Source organism: Paramisgurnus dabryanus, chromosome 19 (genome assembly GCF_030506205.2).
Source record: "Paramisgurnus dabryanus chromosome 19, PD_genome_1.1, whole genome shotgun sequence".
Taxonomy (NCBI): Eukaryota; Metazoa; Chordata; class Actinopteri; order Cypriniformes; family Cobitidae; genus Paramisgurnus; species Paramisgurnus dabryanus.
The window spans coordinates 4067108-4088518 of NC_133355.1; the positions used below are offsets into that span (position 1 = coordinate 4067108).

The 21411-nt window shown below is 39.0% G+C and overlaps 3 protein-coding genes across 3 annotated transcripts; 2 read left to right on the forward strand and 1 right to left on the reverse strand.

Annotated features, from left to right (window-relative positions):
* The first annotated feature begins 889 nt into the window (after nucleotides 1-889).
* srsf10b (serine and arginine rich splicing factor 10b) lies at nucleotides 890-13407 on the forward strand. Its single transcript, XM_065271990.1, has 6 exons — nucleotides 890-1086; nucleotides 5246-5350; nucleotides 5959-6062; nucleotides 6138-6309; nucleotides 6488-6538; nucleotides 12697-13407. The coding sequence occupies exons 1-6, from the start codon at nucleotides 1022-1024 to the stop codon at nucleotides 12920-12922; spliced, it is 723 nt and encodes a 240-aa protein (XP_065128062.1). The 5' UTR covers nucleotides 890-1021; the 3' UTR covers nucleotides 12923-13407.
* Nucleotides 13408-13549: 142 nt separating this feature from the next.
* Nucleotides 13550-16779, forward strand: gja9b (gap junction protein alpha 9b). The gene is made up of 3 exons (XM_065271989.2): nucleotides 13550-13872; nucleotides 14027-14121; nucleotides 14581-16779. The coding sequence occupies exon 3, from the start codon at nucleotides 14600-14602 to the stop codon at nucleotides 16052-16054; it is 1455 nt and encodes a 484-aa protein (XP_065128061.1). The 5' UTR covers nucleotides 13550-13872; nucleotides 14027-14121; nucleotides 14581-14599; the 3' UTR covers nucleotides 16055-16779.
* Nucleotides 16780-17662: 883 nt separating this feature from the next.
* mycbp (MYC binding protein) lies at nucleotides 17663-20568 on the reverse strand. The gene is made up of 5 exons (XM_065271988.2): nucleotides 20476-20568; nucleotides 19941-20013; nucleotides 19802-19850; nucleotides 19326-19455; nucleotides 17663-17849 (listed from the first exon to the last, which is right to left on the reverse strand). The coding sequence occupies exons 1-5, from the start codon at nucleotides 20545-20547 to the stop codon at nucleotides 17808-17810; spliced, it is 366 nt and encodes a 121-aa protein (XP_065128060.1). The 5' UTR covers nucleotides 20548-20568; the 3' UTR covers nucleotides 17663-17807.
* Between the last annotated feature and the right edge of the window lie 843 nt (nucleotides 20569-21411).

Here is a 21411-nt window from a genome sequence, read left to right on the forward strand (position 1 = left end):
ATGGTGATTCTGATGGAGGTATGTAGGCTGCACAGATATAAAGGTCCTTTTCGCAGTCTATGATGCCTCTTTTGAGTTTAAGCCAGATGTGTGTTGAATCCTTTTTTTGTACAAATAAGTCATTTTTTAAAGTCTCTTTGTACCAAATGATAATGCCGCCAGAGTCTCTTCCACGTTTCACGTTGCAGTTCTTAAGTGATGACAATATAATTTCTATGTATCCGGAAGGGCAGCGAGTGTCAGTGTCCGATCTGCACCATGTTTCTTGTAGAATAATGATGTCCTGATTATTAATGTTTTTTAGGAACTCTGTTTTTAGAGTTTTGGCCCCTAAGGTTGAGGAGTAGAGGCCTTGAATAAGTCACCATAAGGCTGCATAAGTCACCATACATTCACAAGTCAAAACAAGCATATTACAACAATTTACGATTAACTAAGAATAATAGTCAACTTTATAAGTATTAAATATTCTGAAATAAAACTTGATGATGTATGCAGCCTACAAACGCGACCTTCGGATGCTACAAAAGTGTGTCTTTCATTGATTTACACAGGTCCTGTCTCATTCTCCTGCTGTAACTATAACAGACAGGATAAACAGACTCTATCAGAAGAAGCTGTAAGTGTTGGTCAAAGGTCATGATAAAACAATGTTGGAAAGCTATGAGGTTTTTTGCCACTTTGGCAGGCCATGAGCTTGGACGAGCTCGGTCTCACTGGAAAATATATATGAAGTTGTGTTTTTTTATTTTATAATATTTTATATTATTGTTTTAATAAGCATGGATTCAGATCAAATAATGAAATAAAAACGGTCTCAGACAGACTGGGTCTGTCACTAGGGGCGCTGTCGGATTTTCGTGTTTCAGGTCTCGTTGCTGCAGAAGAAGAAGAAGAAGAGGAAGAAGAAGCTTCTGAGTAGCGCGTGTAGCTTGTGAGACTTTAAGGACTTAGACCACAAAGTTTCGCTCAGGTTGTCGTTTATTATCTCAGAAGATTTTAATTTTTAACTTTATTCATCATGTCTCGATACATGAGACCGCCGAACAGCTCACTGTTCGTCCGAAATATTTCCGACGAATCCCGGTAAGAGCAACTCAACACTCGATAGTTTCAGTTTGAAAAGATTATATAAATATTATATTTTCATGTAATTTATAGCATAATATCTCTTATTAATCCATATTTGTGTTTGTACCGGGAATGAAACCAGATTAGGATAATGCTGAATGACTGATTAGAGCCCTCGCAATGTTTCATAGTTTTAAGACAACGTTACACGTGTTTATATCGGTATAATGATAGCTTAAGGGTTTAAAATAGCCTAATGTACTGTTTACCTAGTCCAGCACACACACCATATAGCCTATATACTATATATGTGTGTGTGTGTGTGTGTGTGTGTGTGTGTGTGTGTGTGTGTGTGTGTGTGTGTGGGCGCCATTCCACAGAATTTGTCCAAAATCAAATTCTCTTTGAAAACCTCTTTTCATGATAAAGTTTTCCCACAAATTTAGCAGGTATATATGTAATAATATCTAAGGTACACTCTAAGGATGTGTTCATTTTTTATACATTGTTTTGTGTTATGCTACTACTTTACAAACTATGTGTAATTTTTGTGTTCAAATAATAAAAGGGACAACACAAAACCTTAACTAGACACAAAGAGGTGGTTTCCCAGACAGGGATTAGACTAGTCCTGACTAAAATAAATGTAAGATCTGTCCAAAAGGAAAACAACTTGCACTTAATATCTTTAAATACATCAGTGCCGTTTATTTTAACTTAAAATGCACACAGGTAATGTTTTTAGTAAGGCATGTTTGTTAAAACTAGTTATATTTCCTGATTAAACTAAGGTCTAGTCCTAGCCTAAGCTAATCCCTGTCTGGGAAACCACCCCAAAATGTCTTTTTAACACAACCGCTTTAAGAGTTTTCACATTTTCAGTAGTTAACATCCTCTTGACTGTACATTTTCGGTATTGGGATGGGACGGTTCATATCATGATTATAGTGACCAAAGTTATCACGGTTATCAAAATTATCATGGTTTTCTTAAATTGAGATGGAAATGTTCAAAAAGAACTGATACACACACTGAAAACATTTTAAAAAGTTTTATTTTTGAAAATCAGCAAACAACAAATACAATTAGCAGCTATATGCACTTTTTTAAACAAACATTAAATCAGGGGTGTCCAGCCTATTTTGTGTGGCAATCTACTTTTAAAATGATAAAGTTGACAAGACCTACCTGCTAAAAAACATTTTTTAACAAAACACTGTTACATTTTTTTTAATAACACTTTAAATGTGTGTTAGGAGGACTATCTCTACGTTGAATTCAGGGCCGTCACCATTACTCCATTCTTTTTGAGGAGTTAAAAAAAAATCCTTGAGTACATGCCGAGTACTCCTTATAGCGGAGATGCGGTTTTGTTGAAATAAACTAGAAAATGACAACATTATCAGAAGCATCTCTCTCTCTCGTTCGTTCGGTCGGTTGGTTGATCGATCGTGCGCACATACACCGTGCATGTGGCTCAACTCCTGCATGAAGGCAAGAATGTGCATCCAAATTTCGGAAGTTAGACAACTCCGCTGCAGCGGGCAGGCATAAGATTGATAAAAACACACTTGAGAAGAAATGCGCAGCAACTCAAAAAGACTTGTTTCTTAGACCATAATGCCAATTTGGCTCTTTGTTTTCCGAAGCTCGTGGAGCAGCATACACACTTATTAACTTATGTGCGATCTACCGGCATTGCATTTGCGATCGACTCGTCGTATTGGACACCACTGCATTAAATTAACATTAACATGGAGCCTTGAGATGTATGAACCTGTTTTAATAAACAGTACCTTAAATAAGAACATCAAATGCACACATAAGCAACGCATTAAAACACAGTGCACCTGTTACTGCCTTCCGCCACGCCTTCTCGTGTAAAAACCAATGTTGCAAGCGCGTGCCTGCGTCAAGCTGATTCTGGCTGAACGGGATTTACCGCGAGTTTTCAAAATCACGGTAATCAAACACGGTTGTAATGATAATTAAATTTTAAACGATAATACTAACCGTCAGGACATTTTATCATGGTTAATCCTGAAACTGGTAATCGTCCCATCCCTATTTCGGTAGTGACGGTAATGTTTCGTACAAACTTTATCAGATGCACATCTTACAGTAAACACCTAGAGCTCTTCTTTGGGTCTAGAGGAGAGTATGCATAGTGTTATAATAAACAACAACAACAGCCTTATTTTAGTGTTGTTATTTTAAGTGGCCAGATGTGACAATACCAAATTAAATGGATTTCATCTATAGCCTAAAAGTACAGGAACACATAAATTAAGTAACACATTTGAAACTCCATTACACTCTGTCACAAACATTTTGCCTCAGATATTCAGATAAATCCATGTGTATCCCAAAAAATTCTCATAAAATTGCCAGCGTGCCTTCTGTGTGAACGCAAACACAACCTGTCTTTGATTTTGGGATTTGTAACATTTAGATTTGCGTCCTGTGTGAACAAAATGCAGAAACAATGCTATAGGGTGTGTGTGTGTGTGTGGAAGGGGCACGAGTACTCGATTGTTCGAGTACTAGAACGTGGCATCGATGATCGATCACGAAAAGGATGATCATGTGGGTTTGTTTATTTATTTATTTATTATGGTTATGGCGGCATTTGGATGTCTGGTTAGCGTTACAAGCGCCTGTTGTGGTATAGACTGGGCCTGGAGATGCTTGTTTGACGCCGTGTTGAGCTATGCAGACTGGCGTATGACATCAGTAACGTTACCATGCGTGATTCAAAAACAAAACAGATCACTGAGGCACTATGGTTTAAAAGGATGCCGTGATTTTCGGAAATATAGTCAGTCAGGTGCAAAATGTACAGCGCCGTCACACGTTCAATGGGTTATCATCTCATATTTAAACATCAAATGTCAAGAGATATACCAGAGAGCCATACGAGCATTAACATTACATCTTGACTGAGAACAGGTAAGGGGACGACACGACACAGCTAATCGTTAAAATGATAGCAAAAGACTTAAAGCTGCTTAATGTTATGAAGCTTGTGCTTTGACTTGATGTGATTATAAACGCACTGTTTATGATGCACATCCACAACGGGAGTTAAACTTTCTGTACATAACTTAGTTGAAGTCTTGCATTTCATGCAGATAGATGCACGTTGTATGATACATTTATGTTGTATAAAGGCTTAATATTATGTAGATTGTGTCATATAGAAAGCGCCTCAGTTTGTGTTTATTAACCCTTTGGTTTCACTTCATCACGCAGCTTTTCCTGTAAGAGGTTTCTGTTTAAAACATTAAATTCATTAATAATTTAGTATGTGTTCATTGTTCTGTCATAGTTTCTTCCAAATGAAGTTTTATTTTAGTGTTTTTTAAATAAAAGTATTATAATTTTCATCATGACGTGTACGCCCTGCACCTTTGATAGCCACGCCCCAGTTAATCGAGTACTCGTTCTTCAGACCTATGGATTAATTGAAATGAAAAAATGACATAAATGCACATCTCGTGTGTGTGTGTGTTTCATAGTGAGGACGTGTTTGTTGTTGCAACAAAAAGTTATAGTGGTTTATCTCTTTGACACTGGGGTTTTAAATACAGATCAACATTCACACTGAACTAAAGCAGAGATCAGGGAGCTCCTCAATAGACCATTTCAAAAGATGTAAACAACACTGGTCCAGAAGCACTTCCTGTTTCAGATTTTTAACACTAGATAAACGTTGGGATAAAATATACCAACAGAACATATAAACCTGAATTAACTGAAGTTAAACAAACATCTTAAAGATAATGATATATGTGAAATAAATAAAAAAACGGTCACAAACTGTAACAGGAAGTGTTTCTGGACCAGTGTTGTTTACATCTTTTGAAATGGTCTATACAAAAATCCTGGGTTATTTTCAGGCCAGCGTTGGATCAAAACGTGATGAACCCAGCCCATTGGGTTGTAATTGAACCTTTGCTGGGTTTTTCAATTCGTCGTTTAATTGTTATGTCAAATCTAAACATTTTCTGGTTTTATTTAACCCAACGGTTGAGCTCATCCCTTTTTGACCTAATGCTGAGTTGAAAATCATTTAATTTATATCCACACTGAAAATAAGATGGCCATCCAACACGTCATGCGCTAGTATGTATTAATCTAATCATAAACAAAAATGCACATGTGTGGTTTCCAGACCAGAGGACCTGCGGCGAGAGTTCGGCCGATACGGCCCCATTGCTGATGTCTACATTCCTCTAGACTTCTATTCAAGACGGCCGAGAGGATTCGCGTACATTCAATATCCTTTTCATTTAAGCTGCAGCCGCAGTCGTCTCCCGTGTGGTCTGTGGGTGAAGCGCACTATACTACACTTATTTCTAACCCTTATTTCTCTGTTGTTGCCTCAGACTGTGTAAAGGCGTCCAGTCGGGGAGCCCAGCACAAAGACAGAGTTAAGAGTCCGGTGTAGAGTAGGACTAAAGCCAAGCCGCCATCAGCGCCCAAGAACGAAAGAATTAAAGAAAGATTGCTACTTACAGAAAGGCAAAAGTGTGAAAAGCAAATTAACGCTTGAAGAGACAAAGAGGAAAAGTGGCGATCCAGTGGGCTGCAAGTACTTGGATTTGTCTGTCAGAGATAAAAGTACCGAGCAGTTCCAGGTCGTCTTGGGGGCATTTTAAAGATCATAAAGGTCAAGGTAACATCTTGTATCCTACAACATGCAGGATCTTGTTAAACACGAAACAAGTTCATTGTTTACTGAAATCTGAAGCTGTAACTGTTAATCTTTAATTTAGCCGTCTGATGTTGTGAGGAATCTTTGAAGGATTGCAGTCTTGTTTGATTTGTGAATGAGCTCCCTGTAGTTTCACGTTGTGTTGACAAGAACCCTTAACAGCGCAGCATGTTTGAAGATGTCCGTGACGCCGAAGATGCGCTGCACAATCTGGACAGAAAGTGGGTTTGTGGACGACAGATCGAGATCCAGTTTGCACAGGGAGATCGAAAGAGTGAGTTTGCAAATGTCATCGGTCAAATTAACGGCTGAAATAAAGAGTGAAGGTAAAAGTGTATTCGTTTCTCAGCCCCTGGTCAGATGAAGTCCAAAGAGCGAGACTCCCCACGCAGTTCCTCCCGGTACGACGACGGCGATCGAGGTGGTCGACGCAGACGCTCGCGCAGCCGCAGCTACGATAGACGCAGATCACGCAGCCCGTCCTACGAGAGGCGCCACCGTAGATCTGAGAGTCCCCGAGAGTGAGTCTCTTTGCTCTATGTCCATTATATTGCGTTTGGATTATGATTGATACCTTTAGCTCGGCTGGTGTATCGTCCATTCGGTTGCCAGCATGAGTACAGATGAAAACGATCTTAAATAATAATATCAGATATCAGTAATATCTGGAGGAGACTGACTTGTATTTTATCCCATCAGGTCCAGAGGAAGACCACGCAGCAGACGCAGTCGTAGTCGAGAGTATGACAGGTGAATGAGATGAAACTAAGCGACTGTCTTTAAGTTCATAATGATTTCGCTGAATGTGTGGAGTCTTAATATTGGGTGATTATAAATAGATGTCGGACATGTTTTTAGTCTGCCATATTAACAAAACCTAAAATTGATTTGTCGACTCCTACTGCACAATTAGTCAAAGATGATTTTAAACTCTTCTTTTTTTGTCATGTACTATAACAGAAATGTGTAGACATTCATTTTGAGAAATATTATTACCAATCCAGATTTTTTGGATTTTTATCAATCTGTTTCTGTTGTTTGGGCTAAATTGTTTAGTTTGGATAGATTACAGCAGTGGTCCGGCCCCAAAAGAAAATTCATGACACAAAAAACAAACGAATTTGAATAAAACAAAACTGCCAGTGAACAATAAATCAATTAATTTTTTAAAAACAACTAATATTATGCTGATAATATATGCTGGTTTATTTATTCTGCTAATATATATTATTTAAAAACATGTGATTACAGTACAGAATATATATGACATAATCTGCTTAGTTAATGTTTATAATATTTCTTAATGTGTTTGCGCAAACTTTTGTTATGTTTTAAATGAAAATGCAAATTATTTTAAAATAAGCTAATCATTTCATAAGCTCATTTCTTCATCTAGTGCGTAAGAAGCGATGTAATAATATTTCATAAGACGAAAACAATACTGAATACATGAAATAGTAGTTTAAAGATACAATTTGTATTTATGCGCCGCACGATGGCACCAGATCAAACAAAAACAATGATGTTGTTTACTGACGCTCTGAAGCAGTGTGGAATTATGGGATTTGTAGTCTTTAACTCAACCGCTGATGGCCATCAATCAGACGAGAACAAGAAATCAGGTTGATGGATAAGGTAATGAAGTCTTATAAATGTTTCGTTTGATGACATCGTTTATTTCATTATGTAAGTTTATATGTGATGTTCAAAACGAAATTGTTAGTCATATTGATATTACAGTATTAGTCCAAATTTGATGGTTAACACAGCACAGAATTAAGTTTTCAATTTACAATCTACAATGATTTTTCACATAATGTATTGACAGTACAAATCTTATTGTGAAGTGTCTTAAAATGACCATTTATATTGCTGTACAATACCTTTGATGTGCATATCGTCCGCGGGAAGACGCGCTGATTACAATCTACACACTAATGTTGTGATCAATATAATAGCATACGTCTTTTGAAGGGTTACGAATCAAAACAACTCACCCATCGCGTAAAACACAAGCAGGATCAGAATATCGGTCTAGTTAAATGTTGTCGTGAAGCTCTCTCCATCCAGATAATGCAACAACAAATTGATCCTCTCTCGTTTTGTTCCAAACTCTTCTTGGGTCGTTTGGTTGGCCCGTACGCTTACAGGAGCTGACATAACAAGCGGCAGACGGTAAAGAGTTATCCATAAGTTCATAAGCAAGCGCGTAGCCCGACAGGCGCTATCGCATAGTTCCGCATTTGTCCAGGACACTGGCTCGCTGCGTCCGAAAACTCAAGGCAGTGAGGACTTGTTGCCTCGCTGCCTCATGAGGCCATGACTTCAGAGGCCTGAAGGCCGCTCAGAGAAAGGCTTTCCGACGCACTTCAAAGGCAGCGTGTTTGAAATATAAACGGAGAGTGCCTTTGTGATAACTAATCACATATTTGAAAACTACAATACTAATTTCTCGCTAGAAATGCAATTAAAATGCTTAAAAAGTGAAAATATACGTTTATTTACACTAAATTTGTGCTCCAGTCGCTTCCTTGGCCGCCATTTTATTTTTTCGAGCTCGACCACTGTTGTCATGACGTTTACGTCAGTAAAGGCGGTGACAAAGGGTCACATGGATATTAACGTCATTGACAGGAGACTGCACTGCCCCGTGTCAATGTTTTGAATGGAAATTTTCTCACGATTTACAAGTAGTTGAAAACATTACAGATATTGATAGTAATCAGCTGGACAAAATATATAACACTGGCCTAGTGGTTTTTGGACATTTTACTGCAAATATCTTACAAATTGCACCTTTAATATGTTTATTTTGGTTTGTTCAAATAACTTACAAGGTGTTGAATGAGAAGGATGCTGATTGTCGGACCGCGTGAAGCTTGAGGTGTTGCCATAAAAACTCGATTAAAAATTGCAGTTTAAAAAAACCTCACACCAGAGGGACAGTTGTGACATTTAAATCCATCGCCTGAAAAGGTTAAAAACACATCTTTGTGTATTCCATGTAGAAACACTCGACTGACTTTCCCATTGTAAAGATACTGCTATGTCTCTTTGCTTTAATAGTTGGGCTTGGGCATTGAAGACCCGTCTTCCCCAAGCAATAACATGAAATAATTGAATATATCTTCATATAATATATCAGGCCACTTCTCATTTCATCCTCACACGCGTTCATAAATAGGTGTAATAAATATTTACCAAAACTGTTTTAAATCATGTTTTCTGCGAGCTCCCACAACACTACCGGCTGGCTATTGAAATGGACGTCTCGCACAAAGAAGGGAAATACGTCACATCACTTCCGTGTTCGAAAATAAGGTGGATTGCACTTGTTGCATTGTTCCAAAGCAGCTTTACATGAAAATAGAGATAGCAGAACTGTGAAAAATAATGAATGAAATATGAAATGATAAACTAACTTCAGTGATTACGGTATATTCTAAACAGAGATGGCAATAAGGCGTTTGTTTAAATGCAAAGGCAAGCTAATAGTAAAGGCTTATGATTTTTTTTTATTGGTTTTAAGAGCTGTCAGGTCTGATTATGAATTGGTTAAGTTACTGATTTCAGCTATAACATTAAGCAGCTGTTGCAGAGAATAAATAAATAAATACTGCTTTAAACAAAAGTTAGACGGAAAGTAAACGGCTGGCTAGAGAAGTAGGCAGAATTCGTTTTGGTAAGAAAAAAATAAGTGAAAGCTGCAGTCGTCATAAGATGACACGAGGATAAACATCTGACTGGAGCTGGGACAACAGACCTCAGAGACTTACAGACCTACTGTAGGTTAACAGTCAACACAGCAATGTTACAACTACATCTGTTTCAATGTCCCCAGCTTGAAAATAATAGTTATTACCAGCGGGCCAGAGTTTTGAGACCGTAGTAAACGTGAAGAACTATAATGTAATATAAGCTCACTCGGCTACTGTGGAGCTAAACCCTTCAGGGTCCTCATTAGCAAGATTTTAAAGAAATTAGTTGATGTTTAATAGGCAACCTATTAACTCTTTCCCCGCCAGCGTTAAAAAAAAAAGTTGCCAGCCACCGCCAACATTTTTCATGATTTTCACAAAAGTGTAATGCCTTACAGAAAATGTTCTTCTTAAAATATATAAACAAACAATACCTCAAATGAAAGAACAGACCCTCTGCTTTCAAACAAAAAAAAGTGTTTCATTAGTTCTCTTTTTATCACCAATCTCAATTATGGGTAGGTTTTTTCAAAAGCACCCAATTTTCAGCAAAAAGCTGAGATAATTAAATTTTTGTGAAGGACTTTTGATAGAGATCAGATGCAGAGCGATCTTTTAAGCATACAGAGAGTTCTTTCTCTTTCATGTGAGGCGCTACTTCCGGGTTGTATAAATTGCGGAGGATAATAGCGGTATTGCGGAAAGCCGGAAGTTCTCGTCATTGGCAGGGAAGTGTTTTCTCTTAATTGACGAGTTATCTCGAGTTAAGCCATGCGTACACATCCTTTTACTGGATTTTGAATGGAGTTATAAGGAACACACAGGTAGTTTCCTGGACATGGATTAGCTTAAGCCAGGACTAGCCCTTAGTTTAGGGAAATATAACTAGTTAATATATAACATATAATATATAAATATAACAAACATGCCTTACTAAAAACGTTACTTTTTGAGGCAAAACAAAGGGCACTGATGTATTTTAAGTTGTTTTCAATTTGGACAGCTCTTACTATTTATTTTAGTCTAGGACTAGTCTAATCCACGCCCCCTAATGCCGAGTTTAGACTGCACGATTTTAGCCCAGATTTTGACTCGCCGTCAGGTTTTGAGAAATTGCAGACAAATCGGTGCTCGTGCCAATCACTAGTTATTTGAACCTGTCGCAGATTCAAAATCATGCTGTGAAATTTGTTCTGACTGAAAATAACATTGGCGATGACCTACAGCCAATGAGAGAGCAACATACAGGACAGCTGGAGGTTTGGGGAGGAGTCTCTCAAAACATTTCCTCTCTTATAATTTTTATTTCTTCTTCTTTCTGCTGCAAATGAGCACACATGCAATTTGTATGGTAAGCTTCTTGGGGCTACCATTTTTAATAATAATCCCAGTCTCACGTGAGAACTCCAGTCTTGCATGCGTTGTTTTCTTGGCGTAACTTATCGCGTGCGTTTGGTTGTGAGACGTGGTTTATGGACCGGGAAAATGTTGTCGGTGATTCTTCTTATGGTAAAGTCATGCAGTGTGAAAACCCCTCTCGCCAATCCATCATGCAGTCTGAAACAGCAGCGACTACCCCAGATAATCACACAGTATGAAATGATCTGTGATCTGACTACTTTGAAAATCATGCAGTCTGAACTCTGCATAAGGTTAAATATATTATTTATTTGTTTTTATATACACGCATTTAGTTTCAAGAGCATCTATAACATTATACTATTATTATTATTATATCATTATTTTGTGTATTTGCTGTAATACAACGTGTTTGCATAGTTTATAAACACCCTATTTTCCACATATTGTACATTATTGTTGCTCCTCCATGCCCTGCCTTTCTGAAACATGTTGATTTGTACAAAGCTCTAAAAAGCGTGCTGTGCTCCGATTGGCCAGCTATCCAGTGCGTTGTAATTGGCCGAATACCTCAAGTGTATTCCGGAAATGTGGCGTTCCTTACCATATTTGGAAGATCAGCTCCTAACAGTCTTTAGTACCTTATCAATACGAGCACAAATCTGATTCAGAAAATGCTGATCTATCAACTTTACTAGCGTGTAACAGATTGTTAAGGTTAGGATACTAAAACATTAAAACCATGTCTGCATTTGTGATGGTAGAAACAAGAAGTAACAAGCGCTACTCTGCACTTCATAAAACTTGTGTTTGAATCATGGGTTAGTCAGTAGTAAACTCGTGTATTTATGAAAATATTGACTACTTACAGGCTGAGAGTCATGAGTTATGATAATGAGCGTCGTGTCCACATCAACAGGCCAAAGAAGTAAACTGTTGCCTACAATCCATGTGTTTGTTGTAGTTTAAGGAAAGAGATTAAAGTCAGAGACGATAACTCGCATCATCGTTTACTTTGGGAATTGCAACACAGACCAAAAGAAATGTTAAATCATGAAAAGGAAAATAGGGACATTAGTATTTTATAATGTACTATTGAAATGTGTTTTCTTATAATTAGATTTCTATTAGGAAAACACTTCATGTATTTAGGCACGCTGCTTTCATATATTCTGTATCTGCTTACCTTAACGTGTAGTGTAGTATGCTTTATTTTTAAGGTGTGTACAAAATTTTGTATTTTAATATAACTGTCTAAATGCATTATGCCTACACAACGTAATACAGTATGATTTTTTTATTATGGGAAAAGACTTGTGGGAAACGTCTTGTGTTTATATTCTGTTTTCATCTGCTTGCCCTGGGGGTCACCGGACCTCAGTTTAAAAACCTCTGCACTAAGCAACGTTTAGTGTTCAATAATGTTTCCATGAACTTACCGCATCACATGCACTCGATCTAATGAAAGACATAACACACATCTCCATCATCTGCTGGTCAAAAACAGTTCATTGTCCCCTGAGCTCGATGTTGGTAAAAATGTTAATAATATCATAACTTCAGGAAAGAGTTTTTGGATTGGACAGCGATTGATGGAAAATGCATTTTGGAATGATATGCAGATGACATTATGCATAGTAAAACTAGTAATTGTACGCTCCATATTTGGTTGTTTGGGGAAGGACGATGCACAACTGGGATTTATAGGTTTTATAAATGAGACCCCTGATCAGTTAACAAGTGCCCATCCCAGTCATACCCTTTAAAATGACCATACGTTTGATGTAACTGCTGTATAAGTGAAGTATTTTTGTGTATCTCTCTCTATTAATGGTCGTGTAATTTCTGCAGGCGCAGACCAGCTGCCCGTGACCAGCACCGCTCTCGTGGCCACTCGCGCAGCAGGAGCCGCTCCCATTCTAAAAGCAGAGGGAGGCGCTCCAGGTCCAAATCCCTCAGTCCACGGGAACAGACAGAATTCCACAAAGAGGGGCAGGACGGCCCAGGCAAAACGCACGAAGGTTCCCCATCACGCTCCCATTCTCATTCAGGCTCGCGATCCAGGTCTCGCTCGTGATCTCCGGCGAACCGCAAGTCCTGGCAAAGGCTTATGATGTCATCATAGATCTGTGTTGATTTTTTTTTCTTTATTTTGTTTTATTCGAGTTCAGTTTAAATGGTGTTGTATGCCTGTATGCAGACATGACTGCAAGTTTTCATTTTTCTTTTTTGAAATTTTAGTATTAAGAGAGATTCATCCTGATGCCTGTTTTAGTAAACACAGTAAAAAGTCTTTGAGCTGCGGAGCATGTTAAGTCAGGAATGTTCATGCTAAAATAAAGTCTTTAGGTGTAAAGATGTTCGTGGGATTTAGTTTACAGACACAGCAGCATTCATGAGGCATTGAACAATAAGATGTCTAAACTGCTTAAAATATTTTTGTATGGATTTTTCTTTTGGTTAACCAGTAATGATGTCTTCCATGAGTGTCCTGAATGTGTTTTTATTGTGAGATCTGCAGGCTTTTTACATGTGACCTTAAAATAAAATACATTTCTCATGCTTTGTATCTTAATTTTATCAAGTGGACCATGTTATGTAATGCTCAAAGTTTCTTGATGAATTAACAATTATTATTTTGTGGGTAATATCTCTTAAACCTGGTCTCTTCAATCAGTCACCTTTGTTTCCAAATCAAATATTACACAAAGAATTACATTCAGGTGAGTTGAATTCAAATGTAAATGTGTGGTCAGTAATGCTCATTTGATCAAGCTAAGAACATAACATCTCACGCACTTAATGTTTGGAAGAAACTGAAAACACTGTTTTAGATGTTGCAAACCTATCATATTTTCAGATATCCCATAATCCACCGCCTCACAAGAATCTAATCGGTCTTGAGCCGTATAAGCAGCAGTCATAGAAATGTCACGGCTCTGTCTGGCCATCAATTTCTTAAAATGGATTTGAAAAACATGCTGGGGGACTGAATGGGAAGAGAGCTGCTCATGTATGAAATCTGAAGTGAGTGACTGATCGTTAATCAGGATAATAAGTATTGATGGATCAGTGAGGCATTATGGTGGCTGCTGGGAACGTTATGACATTTTATTATGTGGTCTGGGAAGCCGCACGTTTATTTTAACCATCACTCTTTAGTGTTTTTTTATTATTTCAGTTTATAAGCATGACAGGGTGAAGAATTGGTACTGAAGCAACCCAACCGGATATTTACTACCTAATCTCCTAAGAAAGTTATTTGGAGTGACGAGGGTGAGTATGACTGAAGCAGCTCTAAATGATAATGAATGTTTTTAGCAGCACTTGTATCGTCTACAGCCCATCACACTAAAGCTAATCCTGAGAGTTTTGAAATATAAGTGGCGATTCCTTTCAGCAGCATATCTACATGTTCCAAACAGACGGTGTCTGATTTAATGACAAACCGCTATTATTTGTAGTCAATTTCTCTTATTTGTGCATCATCTCTTTGAACAATAGTGACTATTGCAATGGTAATTGATTCTTTAAAACTTTAGATCTTGATAGGAAGTCTTTTATATAGTGTAGTTGTCACTGAAGTTGTGGCACACGCAGTGAGTGAAAGTGCCGACACGTGCTGGCACTGTATTTTCCCCGGCTGTAACGTGCCGGCACAGTTTACATCATGTATTGATTTTTTGTGGTCCATCTGTTTTGAACATCAAGCTAACCTTTCTCTCTCTTCCCCAGTTGTGATGCTCGTGTAAAGATGGGAGACTGGAACTTCCTGGGCGGAATTCTAGAAGAGGTGCACATCCACTCCACAATGGTGGGAAAGATTTGGCTCACCATCCTCTTCATCTTCCGCATGCTGGTGCTGGGCGTCGCGGCCGAGGACGTCTGGAACGACGAACAGTCGGACTTCATCTGTAACACAGAGCAGCCCGGCTGCCACAACGTCTGCTACGACCGTGCCTTCCCCATCTCGCTGATCCGCTTCTGGGTTCTGCAGGTCATTTTTGTCTCCTCGCCCTCGCTGGTTTACATGGGCCATGCCATTTACCAGCTGCGTGCCCTGGAAAAGGAGCGTCACTGCAAGAGAGTGGCTCTCAGGAGAGAGCTGGAGACAGTGGATGCAGAGCATGTTGAACCTCGCAGGCGCATTGAGAGAGAACTGCGACAGCTGGAGCAGGGGAAGCTCAACAAAGCCCCTCTCAGGGGCTCACTGCTGCAGACATACGTGGCGCACATCGTGACTCGTTCGCTGGTAGAGGTTTGCTTTATGATGGGCCAGTACCTGCTTTACGGTCACCACCTAGAGCCATTATACAAGTGCAACAGAGAACCGTGCCCCAACGTGGTGGACTGTTTCGTCTCTCGACCCACAGAGAAGAGCGTGTTTATGGTGTTCATGCAGGGTATCGCTGCCGTGTCCTTGTTCCTCAGCCTGCTGGAGATCCTCCATCTAGGGTACAAAAAACTGAAAAAGGGAATTCTGGATTATTATTCCCACCTGACAGATGACCTGGCTGACTATTACAGTAACAAGTCCAAGAGGAACTCGGTGGTACAACCGAGCCATGGACGCAAAGCCACTATACCAACAGTTCCCAGTGGATTAACACTCCTGGAGAAACAGGGCAACGGACCCACGTATCCCCCCCTCATAAGCCCATTATCTGCTTTCCTTCCAATACAGAGTCACTCTGGACCATCGGAAGTAAATATTCAGCGGGATAATAGGAAGATTGTGCCGAGTCCTATGGAAAGTAACAGCAATTGCAACGACACTAGCAGTGAAACTCGCTCTACGCCTGTGCAAAAACCCGCTCACCCAGAGCGGTCCACACCTGTCTCGCAGCACCTGGGATCCAGAAGCTCAGATTTCTCCACCCTCTCCATAACGGATACGATTACCTGCCCGGTGGTGGTGCGCAAGACCCGGAGATTAAGCCCACCCTGGAACTGCAGCACAGTTATGGAGGGCAACGGTTCAGACACCGGAGACTCCAACAGCGAGATAACAAACCAGGTGACGAGACCTCGCTGTGGCAAAACTGACCCGAGGAGACCCAGCAGAACACAAACGCCAGACTCTGTGGCGCAACTCGGCTCACCGCACCACAGTTCTGTAGAAAGTCCCACGTTTTCACCCAACCGACGAACATCATTAGCAAGCACCAGCAGCGGCAGCAGACGAGCTGCGAATGACCTGCAGATATGACCTTCAGTTTCTGTGTCCAATCAGAGTCATTTAAGAGCATTCTGCTTAGTCTTTTTAAGGAATTCCAAGACATCCAAATGTCTACAGTTTGTGTAACTGGGTTTTTAATACTAGGCTTCCATCTTTGCAGTCTAGGTCTTTGCAGCCATTTTAGAATGAGGAATGACGGCTGACATTACTAACAGACATATCTCAGTATACCATACGGTGATGTGTCTATTGATCTCTGCTGAACTGTATGATTTTATACTTTCTAGTACACTTGTTGCTCTTTGTTTAGGACCTGGAATGCCCACTGCTGTCCCACTCTCATACTTAACTTACTTGTGCTGGACATGTGGAGGTGTATCAGGCATTCGACAAACAAGATTTTAAAAATATAAATTTACTGAACTTGGTTTTCTTTTTCCGTATTCCTAAAGATTCTAAGAATCCTCTCAAAAAACTCCTAATTTAGCGTAGGAGTCTTAGCTTGAGAGCGATTCGGGACTGATCTGAGAGCAACTCTGAGTAAGGAAAAGACAAAAACTTTTATCTTACTGAGGAGGTGGGGTTGACCCTGTTGCTACGTGTGACACAATCTTTTGAAGACTGTGATTGGTAGGTTGTCCAAGAAGGAAGAAAAAGAGTGCTTTTAAGTACAGGATCTATTATTAGCCATCAATTTGAACTTACAGTTATAATTTTACCTATTATATAATTAATTATATCTTTTTTTTTATGTAGCATGCTGTTAATGTCATACTTATTTGAAATGAAATAAACAGCGACACAAGGTTCTGTAAGTTTGTGTGATTACTTTGCTTATAGACATCTTTAACAGACCTAAATCATCTCTGCTGCATAGTTGCAGTTTTTCTAGTTACCAAATCTGTTACTGTAGTTAATATAGTGATTACTTTTATTTCTGGCGTTACATTATATTATTATTTCTCTTAATAAGATCGGTCACAAACATGATTCCTGCACAATCTAATGTGTTGCATGTTATTAACTTACTGTCATGCATTGTGTGCAACATTATTTGTCCACATTCCCGGTTGCTAAAAAAACTCTTAAGCCTCTTAAAAGTCCTCGTCCGTGCTCCTAACAATTTTGGCCTTAAGACCTCTTTTAAGGGTGCTTTCTGAATTACTTTTTTTTACTAGGATTGTTTCTTTTTCTAGAGTAAACGCCCACATTTGTAAGAATTTTCTTAGAATTGTGTCACTAGGAGCTACTTTTTGCATTAAATATGAATACAGGCCCTGTTCTTTAAAAGAATTTTTGTGTGCTCAACATCAAACAGCGAGCAAAGACCAGCATTACAGTACTGTACTAACCTGCAAATTTGTTTAAGATCCGTATCATCAAACCCAAATAAATTTAAAATAGCAGGTACAATCTATACAGGCAATGTGAAAGAGATTTGCATTTGCAGCTTTGCTATTATGTCTTGTCATTATTGTTTTAAAACAATTAGAAGCCTTAAAACACTCCAGTGTTCATACAACACTGTAGATATAAACTATATAGTAGTTTGTTAAAGCACTAAATGAAAATTAAACTCTTGGTCTTCATTGATACACATTTCTTAAAACATTCACAAAATAAATGCAATGAACAGGAAATCACATTTTTTTTTATTAAATATCAGGCACATATAAACTTAAATCTTTGCTTTTTAGATGTGTTATTACAAAACATAAGGTAACAAACAAAAGATTTTAACTAATGTGATCAAATATCAGTTAAATGTCAAAACTCAAGATGTTTATTCTGTCCCATCTTCTTGCGCAGGCTCATACTGCATAAGCTGAAAATTAAAGTCACGAGTCAATCTGAGAAATTTACCCACCAAAACAAATCTCATCAAAGTGCTACTGTTAAGGTAACTAATGGCACACTTGTGTATTACCATCTCTAATCCTGTTCCTGGAGAACTACAAGCTGTGCTTGATTGGGATTGGAGTAGTGCTGCACAATTAATCGCATCGCAATCGCAATGTCAGCCTGTGCAATTATATGACAGCAAAATGTTGCAATTATATTAAATAAATCCATCTGTGGACTTGTTAACACCAACTTTCTGATAACAGTTTGATGATTTTCCTTGCTGTTTAAAAAAAAGAAAGAAAAACGAACAAAAAAGGTAGTGCATGTGTGACATGCACCTGTGTGGTGTGCGTCGTCACTTGTGTGTGCGCAGCGCGGAAATACCAGAGCGAAGATGGATGCAGAGGAGGTTGACAGTGATCTGGTAGCTAAAAAAAAAACTCTACGTCTGTTGTATGACAGTATTTTGGATTTAGGATTACTGACACTGAGCAGTTGCTACATCACGTGGCAATACGAAAGCATTTCTAGTTTTACAAATACACATTTTAGCATTATCACTAAACTGTGTGTGGATTTTCCTTAAAACCCATCAAGTTGACTCATGATACCATTTATTATAATCGCAATCGCACATCGCAATATTAGCATGAATAACCGCAATGGGAAAAATTACCCAAATCGTGCAGCCCTAGATTGGAGCAATCCTCTTCAGGACAGTAGATCTCCAGGAGCAGGGTTATGCTGGGTACACACCAAAAGATAATCCGGCTTCCGACAGTCCTAGCTTTGTCCCGATTGTCTTGATGGTTTTACAGATTATCTTATCAGATTTTCCCTTGGTGTGAAGTGTGTTAAGAGTGTCCCAACCTGATCAGAAGAACGTCAGAGACGCCCCAATTGCGAATTGTAAATATTAAACATGTTCTGAAATCCTAATGTGTGGGGGAACCCTAAGGACAAACACGTGCACGCTCGAGATTATAACGTGAAACCAAATAATATCCAATCAGAAAGTGAGATGATGGAGGACGGAAGCAGTCATGGTGCAGCACAAAGTGAAGTTGTCTATCAACCATGCTTATTCTGAAATCTCGCATGATTTTCTGTGTTCACAGTTGAGAGTCTCGTTGAAAATCTGTTTGTGTGTGGTGTGCTGTCTTCCAAAATGATTAAATCTAGAATTTTTTATCCTCATGTTTGTGGTCTATCACATTTTGAAAATCTTATAAGATGTAAAAAATCTTTTGGTGTGTATCCAGCATTAGAGATCCCTGCCACAGATTTATCTGCTGTAACAAGGCTGCCTCTACAAAGCAGTTGGCGAACTTCATCTAGATATTTCTTGTAAATACTCAAGGAAATCTGGTTATTATAAAAATAAGCTACGGCTCCACCAATTGGATTCTTGTTTAGTGGTAAAGGCTCTGAATGGTTTTTATGGTAAAAATCTCACCCTTGTTTTCAGCTCTTTGTTCTCCTCCACGAGCTGTTGACATTTCTGCTGCAAATCATTTAGCTCCAGACGCAAGCTTTCGGCATCGTCTGACTCAGGACCAGCAACACCCAAGTGATGCTTTATAAAACTAAAGGGTTCACAGTTAAGGCCTCACCTTCCAAAGTACAAAAAAATACGATGCTTCAGCTCAGCCGGGACTTTGCAGACCCGCTTCAGAAGCGACCTGTGGATCCACTTTTACTACCCAATCTACCCACAAACGATCGAGAAGTAATCTATTCCCTGTGCTTTGTTGAGATTTCTTAAGGTGAATTGTTTCAGTAAGGACCAGCAAGTGCTGGTGTGCAGTACGTTTTTGTGGCTTAGAAATGATCACATTTGCTTCAGTGAAATCACATGAAAAGGTCTCGGTGTACTGCTGCTGTGTCAGGATGAGAATAAATGTGTCAACATCAAAAGGCAGAAAAGGATACTCCAGGGCATTGTTGGGTTTCTCTGTTTCCTCGTATAAAGCCACCAAGACTGAAATGTGAAACATTAAATCAGCTTAATACAGGAAAATACTGATGATAAATAAACAAACACATTGGATACATGTCTTGTAGGTTTTACCATTGGTGAGGCTATCCAGGACTCCGGCCTTCTCCAGATATCTCCTAAACTGCTCTCGCTTCGACTCGGATGCCTACGTGTACAGAGTCAGAGAATAAAAAGCAAAAGTGTTATCTGAGCTACAAAGGTAAACAGCTGGATTTTTTATATCAAATGTTATCCCTTTATCCAATCAGGATAAGAGAGAAATACTTCATTAACAATTACATTCATAATGTTCCTCAAAGTTTGCACTCAGTTTAAGGACGTGAATTGATGAAAGACACCTGTGTGTGTGAACCGAGTAAATACATCCCGAAAAAACTTTTACCAAATCATTAAAAGTCTTCAAAACGAAACAAGCATTAACTTATTTGTCTGATATCGTGTATTGTTCGTCGCATTAACTTCAGACAGAGTTTGGTTGAAGTAAGTTAAAATGCGTTGCTGCGGTGTTACTAATGTATGTAAAAACAGCGAACACTTCAAACAAAACCCGTTATCACACAAATGTCTTAGGTTACACATATTAACGTCATTTGTTTCTTTTGCTTACTCTGTAATGCGCCATCACGAACGAAAGTGTCAAAATGTTTGAGTCACAACAGCTCTGCTCTTCTGTGCGCATGCGCTCTGAACACAGGCGGAAGACAACACGCTGTCGCCCTGGCAACGCTTAAAGGGAACGTCTTGAATTCTTAAAGAAACTATTTAAAGGGGCTGAATGTAAGTTATTACTTTAAAAAATCTTTAAGATAGAGTTTTCATTTGTATATTTATGAGGCAACCATAATGTAATAGAAAGAATGACACCTTGAGTGTCCTCCACGGTTGTCTCTATCAGCCTGTAGGCTCTTTTCTGTGTGGAGAAGTCGGGTCCGAATTGGCGCGAAATTCAAAATGTGACGTCATGCGCGTGTTCGTCTACCTGGGCGTTCCATATAGACGGGTACGGCCGTCATTAGTAAACAGCGGCAATCGCTAGCATGTTTCAAATGGACTCTGTAGACGGAAAGAAGCTACCAACTTCCAGCATCCAGACACTCACGGAAACTCCTCGTAAGTTAAAAAAAATCCTTATCTAGTGCGGCCAAAATAGTGCGTGACCGGCGTCGGGGAAAAGACAAGAGTAAACATCGGATTGGCATTTTATTCTTGGAGGGAGCTCCGGTCAGCGCTGGGTATGAAAAGGCTTGAGCAGGTTTCCTTTTTACTGCAAAGGTAAGGCATAGTTACAGGACATCTGTAATATATTATGTTATTGTTTTTGTGGTGTAATGCTAACGACAGCATTTATTTTGTGGTATGCTGTCGATAGCATGTAGCACAGGACCTTTTCAAAAGTTACTTTCTTATATGAATTATCTTTATTCAGAGCACGAGTGCATTAAGATTGTGAGTGTCGGGAGTGTGTTTTATAGTGTCGTGTTACAAAACTTTTAGAAGTAGACTTCTGTTGAAAATATAAAGTAGCACTGCAACATTTTGCTAA